The sequence below is a fragment of the Neomonachus schauinslandi genome, chromosome 9, assembly GCF_002201575.2.
Source record: "Neomonachus schauinslandi chromosome 9, ASM220157v2, whole genome shotgun sequence".
Taxonomy (NCBI): Eukaryota; Metazoa; Chordata; class Mammalia; order Carnivora; family Phocidae; genus Neomonachus; species Neomonachus schauinslandi.
This window is the reverse complement of record NC_058411.1, coordinates 21,101,831-21,115,029: the sequence shown is the minus strand read 5'-3', so window position 1 is coordinate 21,115,029 and position 13,199 is coordinate 21,101,831. Positions and strand designations below refer to the sequence as shown.

At 37.4% G+C, this 13,199-nt stretch overlaps 1 protein-coding gene across 1 annotated transcript in view; it reads left to right on the top strand.

Moving 5' to 3' along the window:
• TSHR (thyroid stimulating hormone receptor) overlaps positions 1-13,199 on the top strand; it is a 153,885-nt gene that overhangs the window by 128,331 nt on the left and 12,355 nt on the right. The window contains exon 8 of the mRNA XM_021679616.1: positions 868-945. Coding sequence (XP_021535291.1) covers positions 868-945 — 78 coding nt within the window. The remainder of the gene's footprint in view (positions 1-867; positions 946-13,199) is intronic.

The following is a 13,199-nucleotide window of genomic DNA, read 5'->3' as shown; positions in this document are numbered from 1 at the left end:
TTGTATGCTTAAAAGACTGCAATATATAGTGTAAACATAACTTTTCTATGCACTGGGAAACCAAAAAATTTATTTGACTCACTTAATTGTGGCGGTCTGGAACCAAACCTGCATATCTCTGAGGTATGCCTGCAAATAGGGAACTACGCGACTTTTATAAAATCTAGATATGCAAACTGTATCATAAACGTGCTCACTTCCAAAGACATCTGCTATAATTAATATGTATAAACCTTGCACAACTATAACCTAGAATGTTTTGAGTGCTTAAGCCAGAAGAAGGTAAGGTGTTTTAGAGATTCTTAAAAACCAGTTAATAGGGGCGCCTGGGTGGTTCCGTGGGTTAGGCCTCTGACTCTTTTTTTTTTAAAAGATTTTATTTATTTATTTGACAGAGAGAGAGACAGTGAGAGAGGGAACACAAGCAGGGGGAGTGGGAGGGGGAGAAGCAGGCTTCCCGCCTAGCAGGGAGCCCAATGCAGGGCTTGATCCCAGGACCCTGGGATCATGACCTGAGCTGAAGGCAGATGCTCAACCATCTGAGCCACCCAGGTGCCCCAAGCCTCTGACTCTTGATTTCAGCTCAGATCATGATCTCATGGTCATGGAATTGAGACCCGCATCAGGCTCCATGCTTGGTGGGGAGTCTGCTTGAGATTCTCTCTCTCCCCTCCCTCCCCCTTTGCCCCATCCCTGCTTGCCCTCTCTCTCTCTCTCTCTCTCTCTCTCTCTAAAATAAATAAATAAATCTTTAAAAAAAAAGCAGTTAATAGCTAGGGAGATCATGCTCACATTTCATTTTGGTATTTATATTAATTTGCCTAATCTCACCTGATTCATTCTCTCTCTCCCTCTCTCTCTCTCTAGTTACCTGAACAAGAATAAATACTTGACAGCTATTGACAAAGATGCATTTGGAGGAGTGTACGGTGGACCAACCTTGCTGTGAGTAAGACATACAAAAGAACATCAGTCTTTGTTTTATTTTATTTGGAATGAAGGGCGTCACTAAGAGGAGCAGCTGATGTTCATGGGTAGGGAATGTTGATGTCTTGGCTAAAGACTTGGCTAAAGACTTAGCTCCTCCTATATAGGCTACTGCTTGGAAGAAAGTCCTTGTTCTTTGAGACTCGGAAGGTCTCCCACTCCACCATGCCATCCTGGTGCTTCATCAGGAAATCACCTTGGTGTGGACATTCATGGAGGCCCTCTTGTGGGAAAAAAACAGACATTTTTGAGCAGCTGCCATTTGCAGAATCCTGAGACACAAGATCTACAAATAGGTGGAAGGCATTCTATGCAGGGAAAAATGTGTGTGAATGTGCATTGCACAATGCCTGGCATGAAAAAGGAAGAGCATAAATAGTTTGATTCTTATCTGGTAAAACTTACCATCACTGGAAAAGATGGGACATAATTATTTTTTAAAACAGCATGAAAAGATATCTACTTGTGCATTTCTCTGATTTGCATCCCCACAGCTAATAGGTAATCAAGTTCTGTCAATTCTCTCTCAAGTATCTTTATTAGTGCCATCTTTCCCATCCCCTGGTTTTACCTTTGTTTAGAATCTCACCATTGAGCATCTATATGGTCAAGTCTTTGCCAAAGCAAAACACAGCACCCCAGGAGAAATACAAGATAATCCATTAGAGGCAAGAAGAAATATTAGAGATTCTATTTATACTTAAGTTTTTAAAAATAAGAACAAATTAAGTTTTGCTACTATTTTATACACAGATGACTGAGGTCCCTCAGGTGTCAGATAGGGAATGGAGGCATCCCCAGGGAACAGGGGGTGATCTACAGTTCAAAGACTTAACATCTGCAACTTTCACTTTTAACAATTGTACCTCCCTTTCAGATTGAATGCACCTAGTTAAGTGAATTCATGGTCTTATTTTCTTAACAGATAGACTGCATGTGAGAGGGCAAAGTGACCCTGAAAACCTACTGTATCACATGGGGATTCTTTGTTAACTCATGGCAAAACTCTTACAAGCATTATGCTTTTTTCTTTCCACAAAAACAGAAGTGAAAAAAATGTGTTGACCTTTTCTGTGATTTTTTTTTAACCTCAAAGATACTTTTAAAGACAACTTTAACTGCTCCTTCAAGATAAAGGTGATATTTCACTAATGAATGTTGTTTTTCTGAAGAAATTTGTGCTTTGGAAAGGGCCTTTAAAAACAGGTATTTAAAAACATTTCCATCTTATGTGATTTTCCTGATAAGAATGGTGAATGTCACTCATGAAAATTATGTTTTGTTAAAACCAGAAAGTGAATTTTGCCCTGTTGAAAAATATTTCAAATTAATAACTAAAGTGAGTTTAAAATCCATGTTTATAAAATATGAAAATGAAACACCTTTAAGTTAGTGTACAAAGACAACTGATTGACATCTGAGAATATGAATTTCAATAAAAACATGTATTTAAGTCCTGAATTGGATTAACAGATGAGAATCTTAACTTAGTAAGTACAGCCAAGTCTGCCTTATTCCATGTGGAACCATCTGTCTTTGTGAGGTAACTTTTTCATTGACAGCCATTTAAACCAAAGCCAAAATAAACTAAACCAGAAGCAGACCTCTGGAATAGCTATATCAGAAAGGGTTAAACAGCAATTTTCGAAATTAGTGAAGTATATTTAATTACACTGCTTTCACTTTAGTGAAATTTTTAAAAAATATTGTTTATTTATTTTTATCTTATCCTTTTAAAATGTATGCTTAGTGTTTTTATAATGTATATAACATGTATTACAGTAATATGTGTGTAAAGCTCATAAATGTATGCATGTTAAAGGCACATACTCAAACATTTTTTACTTGTGAATATGTGACATTGGAAGAATTTAAAGACCAATGATGAAGACCACAACCATTCAAATTGGGGATCTGCTACAAGGTGAATGGCTGGCCCCAGATTTTACAAAAATCTACAGCAAAGTTGCTCCAACTAAACAGTGTGCTTCATGAAGTCGCTGGCTTGCCTTATACTGTAAGCTTCTTACTTTTGTCAAAGACTCATAAGAATAAGTTAGCCAATGGGCACCATGCTTTGAGTAGCACTAGTCTAGATGACAAGAGCCCCCAAATTTCCCTTTGCCTTCTATGTTGGTCCCTCTCAATTTCATCCTCCCCAAACCTCTGTGTGTTAAAATACATAGGATCTTAACATGCAATGCTGGTCTCCCATATACTTCAGGATAAAGACCTTGGTGTGGCATGCAAGGCTCTTTTATAATCTTCAGGTTTGTCTCTCACATCCTATACACCCCTGACCAATGACCAATGATCCATCCATATTAGCTCCCCTAACGCTCCAACTTCCATATGTGGCCATGTTAAATTCTTGTTTTTCATACTGCTTGAAAAATCCTATCACAACCTTATCTGTCTGATGAGCACTTACTCTTACTACCACTTTGACATTCAAGCAAAAATCTCCTCTCTGAAGTCATTCTTGACCCTTCTTCTCCTTAGGTAAAGATAAACATTTCTTTTTCTATACTCCACTACCTCTATGTATGCATCTCAAAGCACCAGTAACATGTTTCTGTCTATCTCTCCAGGAGCTCCTATAGGGCAGGATTATGTCTGTTTTATTTCTACAGTTCTACTTCATCTTACAATGCCTGAAACACAGTGCTAGCTTAATAAATGTTTGCAAAATCAATACGGTATACAATAAATATTTGAATCACACTTCTGTAAATGCTATAGTGTTTAAATAGCAGTCACATGATGAGACACCTGTGACACTTCCAAGCAGTGATGTCTACAGATGTGAAAGTAACAAGAGAGATCAGGGCTAGAGACGTATTTGAGATGCTTTGGAATGTAGGTGGTAATGGGAGATGTGAATATGGAGGAAATCTTAACAAATGGATAGTATGGAGACTTGGGATAACCCTCCGCACCAAAGTAATTTTCCCTGGTCCTTCCTTAAACATTAAAATGGGAGTACTTTATGAAAAAAGAGCATAAATTAAAAAGCATAAATTCTCAATGACAAAGTGAGTGGAATAAGTCACAGAAGAGTAAGTGGTCTTGAAAAACCAAGAGAGTAAGTAGTGTCTTGAAAAACCAAGAGAGAACTGCATGCTAACTATGCTGATTCAAAAATCACTAAATCTAGGAAATATTTCATCAATTAAATCTTAAGTATTCTGCAGGTGGGGGTCTAGGCGACATTGAAGTTGGAAGTAAAAAAAAAAAAAAACTTCACCTGTTCCCCTAGGTCTCCTCTCCCACCCTGCACGGGTGAGCAACTACTTTTTATCGACCCCAGAAGAAAACCAGAGTTTACTTTCTGTTAAAATGTCATCACCACAGTTGAAGAATAATAGGCACATTAGAGGGTAGAAGTGAAGCACTGTCTGCAAACAGGATTATGTGAAAGTTTACATACTAAAATGCAAGACCAACAAGTTTCTTACCCACTCAACTCACACAATACTGTCATCAAAGTTAATACCTTCCAGATAGGAGATTACGGTTCTGAGGAGGCTGACAATCCCAAGGAAAGAAAAAACCTACAAAAATGCTCATTGATATTTCCCCAAAGACACTGAAGTGAAGCCCATCAGGCAACAAACCAACACACAGAGAGCTTTCCATAAGCCTCCCCCACAAACATGAACATGTATCCAAGGATCCCCAAATCTTAGGGGAAAGCTGTTGACATGAAAAACAGAGACTAGAACAGAAAGGGGAACTTGAAAGGAATAGAGATAAGGCAAGAAACAGAAAACTTTAATAAAAAATTATAACAAATATGCTCAGCGAGATAGTTTTTCATCCATAACTTAACTTCTTACATAGTAATATTCTGAAAGCAAGAAGAAGCTTATGACTCCTAGAATAAAACATAGGGAGAACTTTCTTGACATAGGCCTTAGCGATGATTTTTTAGATATGACACCAGAAGCACAAGCAACAAAAGCAAAAATAATCTCGTGGGACTACATTAAGTCAAGAGGCTTCTACACAGCAAAAGAAACACTCAGCAAAATGAAAAGGCAACCTACAAAATAGAAAAAAATTTTGCAAATCATATGTCTAATAAGAGGTTAAAACCTCTTATATAAGGAACTCTTACAAATCAATAAAAGTAAATAAATAATCCAATTGAAAAATGGGTAAAGAACGTGAACGGCATATTTCCAAAGCTACAAGTAAAAGGCAATTTCCAGTTACAAGCTGAATAAGTTTTGGGGCCATAAAATGGCCAATAGGTACATTAAAAGGTGTTCAACATCACTAACCATTAGGAAAATGCAAATCAAAACCATGAGATGTCTCCCCACACATGTTAGAATGGCTATTATCAAAGAGAGAAAAGAAAACAAGTGTTGACAAGGAAATGAAGAAAAGGAACACTTGCGTGCTATTGGTAGGAATATAAACTGCATAGCCATTATGAAAAATAGTACGGAAGTTCCTCAAAAAATTAAAATTAGAACTCTCATATGATCCAGCAATCCCATTTCTGGGTGTATATCCAAAGGAAATGAAATCACTACATTAAAGAGATATCTGCATTGCCATGTTCATTGCAGCATTATTACAAGAAGTAAAACATGGAAACAAGCTAAGTGTTCATCAATGAATGAAGAAAAGATATATATATATCTTTTATATATATATATATAACGGAACATGACTCAGTTGTGAGAAATCCTGCCATTTGAGACAACATAGACGAACCTTAAGGCCATTATGCTAAGTGAAATAAGTCAGACAGGGAACAACAAATACTATAGGATCTCACTTACATGTGGAATTTATAAAAGCCAAACTCATAGAAACAGAGAGTAGATTGGTTGCCAGGGGCAGAGGGTGGGGGAAATGGGGAAATGTTGGTCAAAGGGTACACAATTTCCAGTTATAAATTGAATAAGTTCTGGGAATCTAATGTACAGCATGGTGACTATACTTTAATAATACTGTATTGTATACTTAAAAGTTGCTAAGAGATCTTAAAAGTTCTCCCTACACATACTCACAAAAAGAAATGCTGGCTATGTGAGGTAATGGATGTGTTAACTAACCTTATTGTGTTAATCACTTCACAATATATACATATAGCAAATCATCACACTGTATACTTTAAACTTACACAATGCTATATGTCAATTATATCTCAATAAACCTGGGGGGAAAGAAAGAGTCCTTGGAAATAAAAAAATATGATAGGATCATAGGTAAATGCATATATAACTTTAGGATATATTTTTTAAGATTTTATTTATTTATTTGAGAGAGAGAGAAGAAGACTCCCCGCTGAGCAGGTAGCTTGGGGCATGATCCCAGAACTCCGGGATCCTGACCCTAGCCGAAGGCAGACACCCAACCAACTGAGCCACTCAGGTGCCCCCAATTTTAGGATATTTTGACAGCCCATTCCCCCAAAGCGTTTTACCAGTCTGAGTTCCACCAACCAATTATTAGAGTGTCTGTTTCTTCACAAGCTTGCCAAAATGTACTGTGTATGCTCTAATGTCAAACATTCTTGTGGGTGATAGGTAAGAAATGGTATCTCCATATAGTTTTACTTTGCATTTCTCTAATTATGAGTGTGGTTGGACATCTTGCTATCTTTTTGTCTAGTTAAGTATATCTGTTCTTATTTTTCCTAATAGGTTTTATGCTTCCTTGCCCTAAAATTTTTATTGTTATTTATAGACCATAGTTATTATATTCTTTATATATGATATCATTTTTAAGTACCCTTTCCCATTTTGTTTTCTGTCAATTGATTTTGTTTATAGTGGGGGGAAAATATGATAGCCAACACACACACAAAATTAAGTTTTCAAAGATAGAGTGGCAAACATCTCCCAGAAAAGAGAGCACACAAAAATAAGATATGGAATAGAGGAGAGAAAAGGTAAGAAAATTGTAAGTTCAAACTAGGTAGTCCAACACCCAAGTAACAAAAGTTTTAGAGGGGGAAATAAAAACAAAAAAAGGAAATCGTAGGAGATGTTTTCTCATAAATGAAGGAAATGAGTTTTCAGAATAAAAAGACCCACAAAGAATTCTCATGAATGAAAAAGAGCTCATGGAGGTACTTCATAAGTTATGAAAATGCTGTACTAAGGAGAATATCCTAGAACCTTCTAAGGAGAAAAATCATGTTACCTGTGAAGATCAAAGAATCAGAATGCCATCAGTCTTCTTAGCAGTAACATTGAAAGATAGAAAATGATAGCGAACATCCCTCAAATTCTGAGGGAAAGTGATTCCCAAACTGTCAAGAAAAAAAGGTAAAATAAAGACATTTTCAGACATGAAAAGTCTCAAAAACTTGATTTCCCATTCACCTTTTCTTGGAAAGAAAAGAAAGAGAAAAATGAGGAATTCAGAAACAGTGATCAACACAGGAAAGAAACAAATGGAATTCCCAGGATGAGCAGAGGTCCTGGGAATCTTGGGACTAAGAATTCTACCCCAGAGCTGAAGGAGAGCTCCAGGAGAAAGTTCTAGAAATAAAATAGATTGATAGGCTATGATAGTCATACAGGACTGACTGTATGAAAAACTGTTTTGGTAGATGTTTTAGAGAACTTTAGAGCATATGCAAGACTTAGCAAGAGATCCACTCAAACCAAGGTGTGTTAATAAAACAGAGAGAGATTTCATAAAGAAAGAAAGCTACACAAGAAAGGAAATGAAATCAAGATATACAGAGTTGTAATAAGCAAAATACTAAATATAGGTTTAACCAAATATGTCCTAAAACTATTTCGGGAGATTAGAAGGGGTGTCAGGAGAATATGTGCATGGGGTAATGGAAGAGAGCTAAATCCTCATCTTCCATAGCAGGAAGTCAGTGGTGAATCAAAAACCAATAAATCAAGAAATATTTACAATTGTGGAAAGAAATACCCATTAAAAGTTAAAAGTAGTTGTTTCTGGGGCATCAGAAAGCAGACTGCAGGGAGAAATGGCACAAGGGCCTGCTGTTTGTATTACCAAGCTTCCAGTGTAATTTGCTTTTTAAAAATAGGTCCAAGCGTTATTTTAATGAAAATTAGAATTTAATTTAAAAAGAAAACCACAAAGCACAGGAAGCGAAGACAATGGAGATGGCAGCATTTGGAAAAGCCGGTAGCAGAAAGTATGGAGTGGACAAAGAGTTCAATCTCACTCTTCAAATTTCAAGCACAGTTGTCTTAAAATGCATGTATTAACTAACCATGGATGGCTTTATGACATCACCTTAATTCTTGTCTTGAACTTTTGTCAAAATCTTTGTTACTGTATTTCCCACAAACCTCCTCCCCATTAACTAGATTTTAAGATCCTATGGAAATCGATTGTCTTACACTTTTTGTAACTGCCCCACTTAAAAAGACAAGACGGCGAGTACTCAATAAATATTTGATAAATTGTAGCCTCATATCAAATAGCCATGATTTGGCTGTGATTTGGTATAAAAGCCAAACTTGGAAAATCTTAACCTCCAACTAAAGAGAATAGAAATGGATGATATATATATTTCTGGCCTCATAAAGATATTTGAGAAAGAACACAGTCATTTCTAACAGTCAACAAAAACAGTTAAACTTGCCCATTCACATTACCATCTTTTTTCAAGGTCACTTCTCAAAAAAGAGTCTAATTCAAAACAGGTGCAACATCCAAAGTGAGATCTATTCTCCAATCATTGCTATTTTAAAAAAAAAAAAAAAGCCTTTTAAATTTAGTTCAGAGTTTAATATTTTTTATTTACTGATTTTTTAATCAAGATATGCAATCTCATTTTCAATTTTTATGCTTTCCATTTTTGATTATCTTGTTTTCTTTTAATCTTATTTTGAAAGAGAAGCTCTTGGTGTTTATAATCCCAAAGGAAAGAACACACTGAAATGCAATGCCTTCCATAATAACCAGAGTTCTCTAAGGTCTAAATTATGTAACCCACATTAATAAGCACTTAACTTACTATTGAAAATGACTATAATAGTCCCACTTACTATTATAAGTATCTCCTAAGAAGAGGACATCTCTGTAACAATATCCTTGAGTTTGTAGAACATGCCTCAACAAAAATAAACTTTTGTTGCTATTAGCTGATCAAATTAATCATTTAAAATCTAAAGATCATGGCACTGCCATCTTGGTTTACAGAAGAATAAGCTTTTTATATTCTTTTCTTTTACCCTATGATCTTCACAAAATCATACCATTAGATGGCTGAAAAATGGTGGCAGAGTTCTTTTTGGCATGTCTGAAGTCCACAGGTGTGCTGAATACATGATTTTCTAGGTTGATCCTGGACAAAATTATTTTTTATTGAGGTATAATTTACATACAATAGCATGCAGTGCACAGTTTGATGAGTTTGGGCAAAATTATGTTATCCTATCCTAGTCCAGGCTTAGAACATTTTCATCACCCAGAAAGTTCCCCTCATGCCCCAGCTTCCACAGACCGCCACAGATCTATTTGTTTTTCTCATGTAAAAATCTAGGAGTAAAGTTGTCAGGTCACAGGAGAGATGTACATTTTAACTTTATAGGAAATACTGCCCCCCAAAAATCCCATTTTCTATTCAAATCAGAGAGTATGAAAGTTTCACACTCACTAACCCATTGTATTGTCAATCTTTTTGATTTAGCCATTCTAGTTGCTATAAAGTGGTATCTCGTTGTGGCTTACTCTGTCCCTGATTATTAATGATGTTGAGCATCTTTTCATGTACCTAGTAACCATTTGTATATTTTCTTTTGTCAAGTGTCTGTTCAAATATCTTACCTTATTTAATTGGGTTGCTTGTCTTTTTATTATTGAGTTGTGATCCTGAGCGAATTTTAGGCCTGAATGAAATCAGCTTTAGTCCTAACCCCCAGCCCTTCATCATCCATAGTTTATCCTCTCTTTCCCTTTTCTCTTTCCCTTCTAAGGAGAAATAGCTACTCTGAAGCATTATTGTCAAAGTGTTCATTTGCTCACTTATTCTGTAGGCATTTTACTGAGCACCTACTGAACTCCATGAATGTTATAAGATACAACTTATGCTTTTAAAGGAGTTACAGTCAGGGTGCCTGGGTGGCTCCGTCGTTAAGCGTCTGCCTTCGGCTCAGGTCATGATCCCGGGGTCCTGGGATCGGGCGCCATATTGGCTCCCTGCTCAGCGTGGAGTCTGCTTCTCCCTCTCCCTCTGCCCCTCCTGCTCCGCTGCTTGTGCTCTCTCTCTCTCTCTCAAATAAATAAATAAAATCTTTTTTTTAAGATTTTTATTTATTTATTGAGAGAGATAGTGATAGAGAGAGAGCATGAGAGCGGGAGAGTCAGAGGGAGAAGCAGGCTCCCCGCTGAGCAGGGAGCCTGATAACGGGACTCGATCCCGGGACTCCAGCATCATGACCTGAGCCGAAGGCAGTCGCTTAAACAACTGAGCCACCCAGGCGCCCAATAAATAAAATCTTTAAAAATAAATAAATAAAGAGGTTACAGTCAAATTTAGGAGAAATGTGCATGAGTAACTCTAAGTTTAATGTAAAAAGAGCCATGAGAGATATTTAGAGAATCAAGATACCATTTCTAGGTAGGGTGACCAGCAAAAGCCTCATTAAAGAAGGTGATATTTTGGGCGCCTGGGTGACTCAGTCGTTAAGCGCCTGCCTTCGGCTCAGGTCATGATCCCAGGGTCCTGGGATCGAGTCCCACATCAGGCTCCCTGCTCACCGGGAAGCCTGCTTCTTCCTCTCCCACTCCCCCTGCTTGTGTTCCCTCTCTCGCTGTCTCTCTCTCTCTGTTGAAAAATAAATAAAATCTTTAAAAAAAAAAAAAAAGAAGGTGATATTTGACATGGGTTTCAGATGAGGGGTAGAATTGCAACAGACAGAGATGGAGTTATGAGAGAAAGAACAAAGGCAAGTCTATAGAAAAACATAGGATGTGTTCAAAGAATAGTAACAACAACAACAAAACATAACTTGAGCCAAAGGATAGTGTTGGAAAAGTGTGTTGTGTTGAAATCCTATTGTAGGGAACATGACCTGACTCAGGAAGTTAAGGATGGCTCACTGAAGAATTACCATGCAAATATTAGTAATAGTTATATAACCCATTATAGTTTGTGGCCCTCTTCAATGCACCCCCATGCCTTCTTTCTTTCACCTTTGCCCACCCTCAACCCTGACTGTCTTAGTCCTGGATACCTGTGACAGATTGCTGGGACTTAAAGTATTAGCCTTGTTTTCTTGTATGAGTGGCTATGGATTCTGACCTCTCCAACACTACTTCTCTCATATTTTTTGGTGATTTCACCCATATCAAGTCTCAATTACTTGTGGGGTGAAAGAAGAGAAATAAGATTGCATAGGGCCAAATAGCTGAGGCAAATATAATGTTATGTAGAAAGTTTTACTTGTGATTTTACAATTAATTAGAAGACTCTGGCAATAGGCTTACTGATCGGAGGGGTAAATCAACCTAGGATTAAAATTTTCAATAAATAACCTACAAACATAAGCACAAGAAGCAGTTTTTGGTGTGTACAATGAGGCACTCAGTTCTTCCCAAGTAAGTAAGATGAGTGCTAAATTCTTTGACTCTTCTGAGATTTTTACTCTTGGGACAGATGGAAGGGAAAAAGGTAGTTAAGGGTTTTCTTTTTTTTTTTTTTTTTTTTTTTAAGATTTTATTTCTTTATTTGACAGAGAGAGACACAGTGAGAGAGGGAGCACAAGCAGGGGGAGTGGGAGAGGGAGAAGCAGACTTCCCGCCAAGCAGGAGCCCGATGCGGGGCTCGATCCCAGGACCCTGGGATTATGACCTGAGCCGAAGGCAGACGCTTAACGACTGAGCCACCCAGGCGCCCCAGTAGTTAAGGGTTTTCATTTTGACACACTATTTCTGCCAAGTCACTGAAATCCATTTTGTTAATTATGTTCTGCTTCTGAGTCTAAAGGAAATAAACACCTTAAAAGAAATTAGACTTTTCATTTCTCACAGGTAGCATTGAGGCTCTATGGTGATGGTCATTTTGTAAGTGTGTTAGGGAGGGAGAGGATTCAACACTGAGGACAAGGATACGTTTGTGTTTAGCATCTGGCTATTGACAATAAATTGCCATTGTGTGATAGAGAGCTGACCTTACTGAATTACAGTATATGGATAGTTTTTCTTTGAAGAATCCATTATGCTAAGATAGTAAACTCCATGAGATTTTGTAGGTCATGGAAGCTACAGACTTAAAAGAACTGTAATTATATAAACTTGAGAGGGAGAAAAAGAGGATAACAATGATACCTGAATTACAAAGCAATTTTATATACACACAAAGACTTCAAGGAAAGATTAGTAATTTATGATCATCTGAATCTTTGGACTAGCATTTTCTTATTATTAAGGGAAGCCATTATTGAGCTTCAGCTGTGATCTAGGTTCTTTACAGATAGTAGATTGCCTTGAGCCTTTTTAACTATTCAATGGCAAGTGTTATTATCCCTATTTAACAAATGAGAAATTGAGGTGCAGAGATGTTAGGTAAGTTCCCAAGGTCACCTGGCCATAAGTGATGGGTCTAGAAAGCAAACCCAGTACTAACTAACCCAGAAACACCATCTCTTCCTAGCACACAAGGTTAATCCCTCTCACGTGCGATTATTTTTGCATCTGTTGTTCTCCAACTTTGCTAGATCATTTTCTTAAATTTCTGCTTAAAATGATCCAGGTCTTTAGCATCTTCCTCAGAAAAAAGCCAAAGTCCTCATAAATAGCATTCAAAGACCTTGCTGTAAGAGCCTCCTATCCATGACCTGTTCTCTGGTTTCATCTCCTACTTCTTTCCTCCTCATCACTCCATGCCAGCCACACTGAACAAGTCCACTTAGGGGCTGTGCACTGTCTTCTCTAGATAGAAGGCTCTTTCCCCAGATATCCACGGGGTTTGCTCCTTCACCTCCTTCAAGTTTTTGTTTAAAAGTTATCTTCTCATTGAGGTCTTCCCTGAATACCCTATTTAAATTTGCAAGCTGCCCACCACTCTTCATCGCACATCCCTGCTCTGTGTTTCTCCATGATGCTTATTACTATCACCATTTGGATGTCTAATAGGCATCTCAAACTCAACCTGTCCAAAACTGATCTTTCTCTCCACACCTGCCTCACTTGCATCTCAGGAAATGACAACTCCATTCTTTTAGTTGCAGACCAGAAATCCCAGAGTTGTTCTT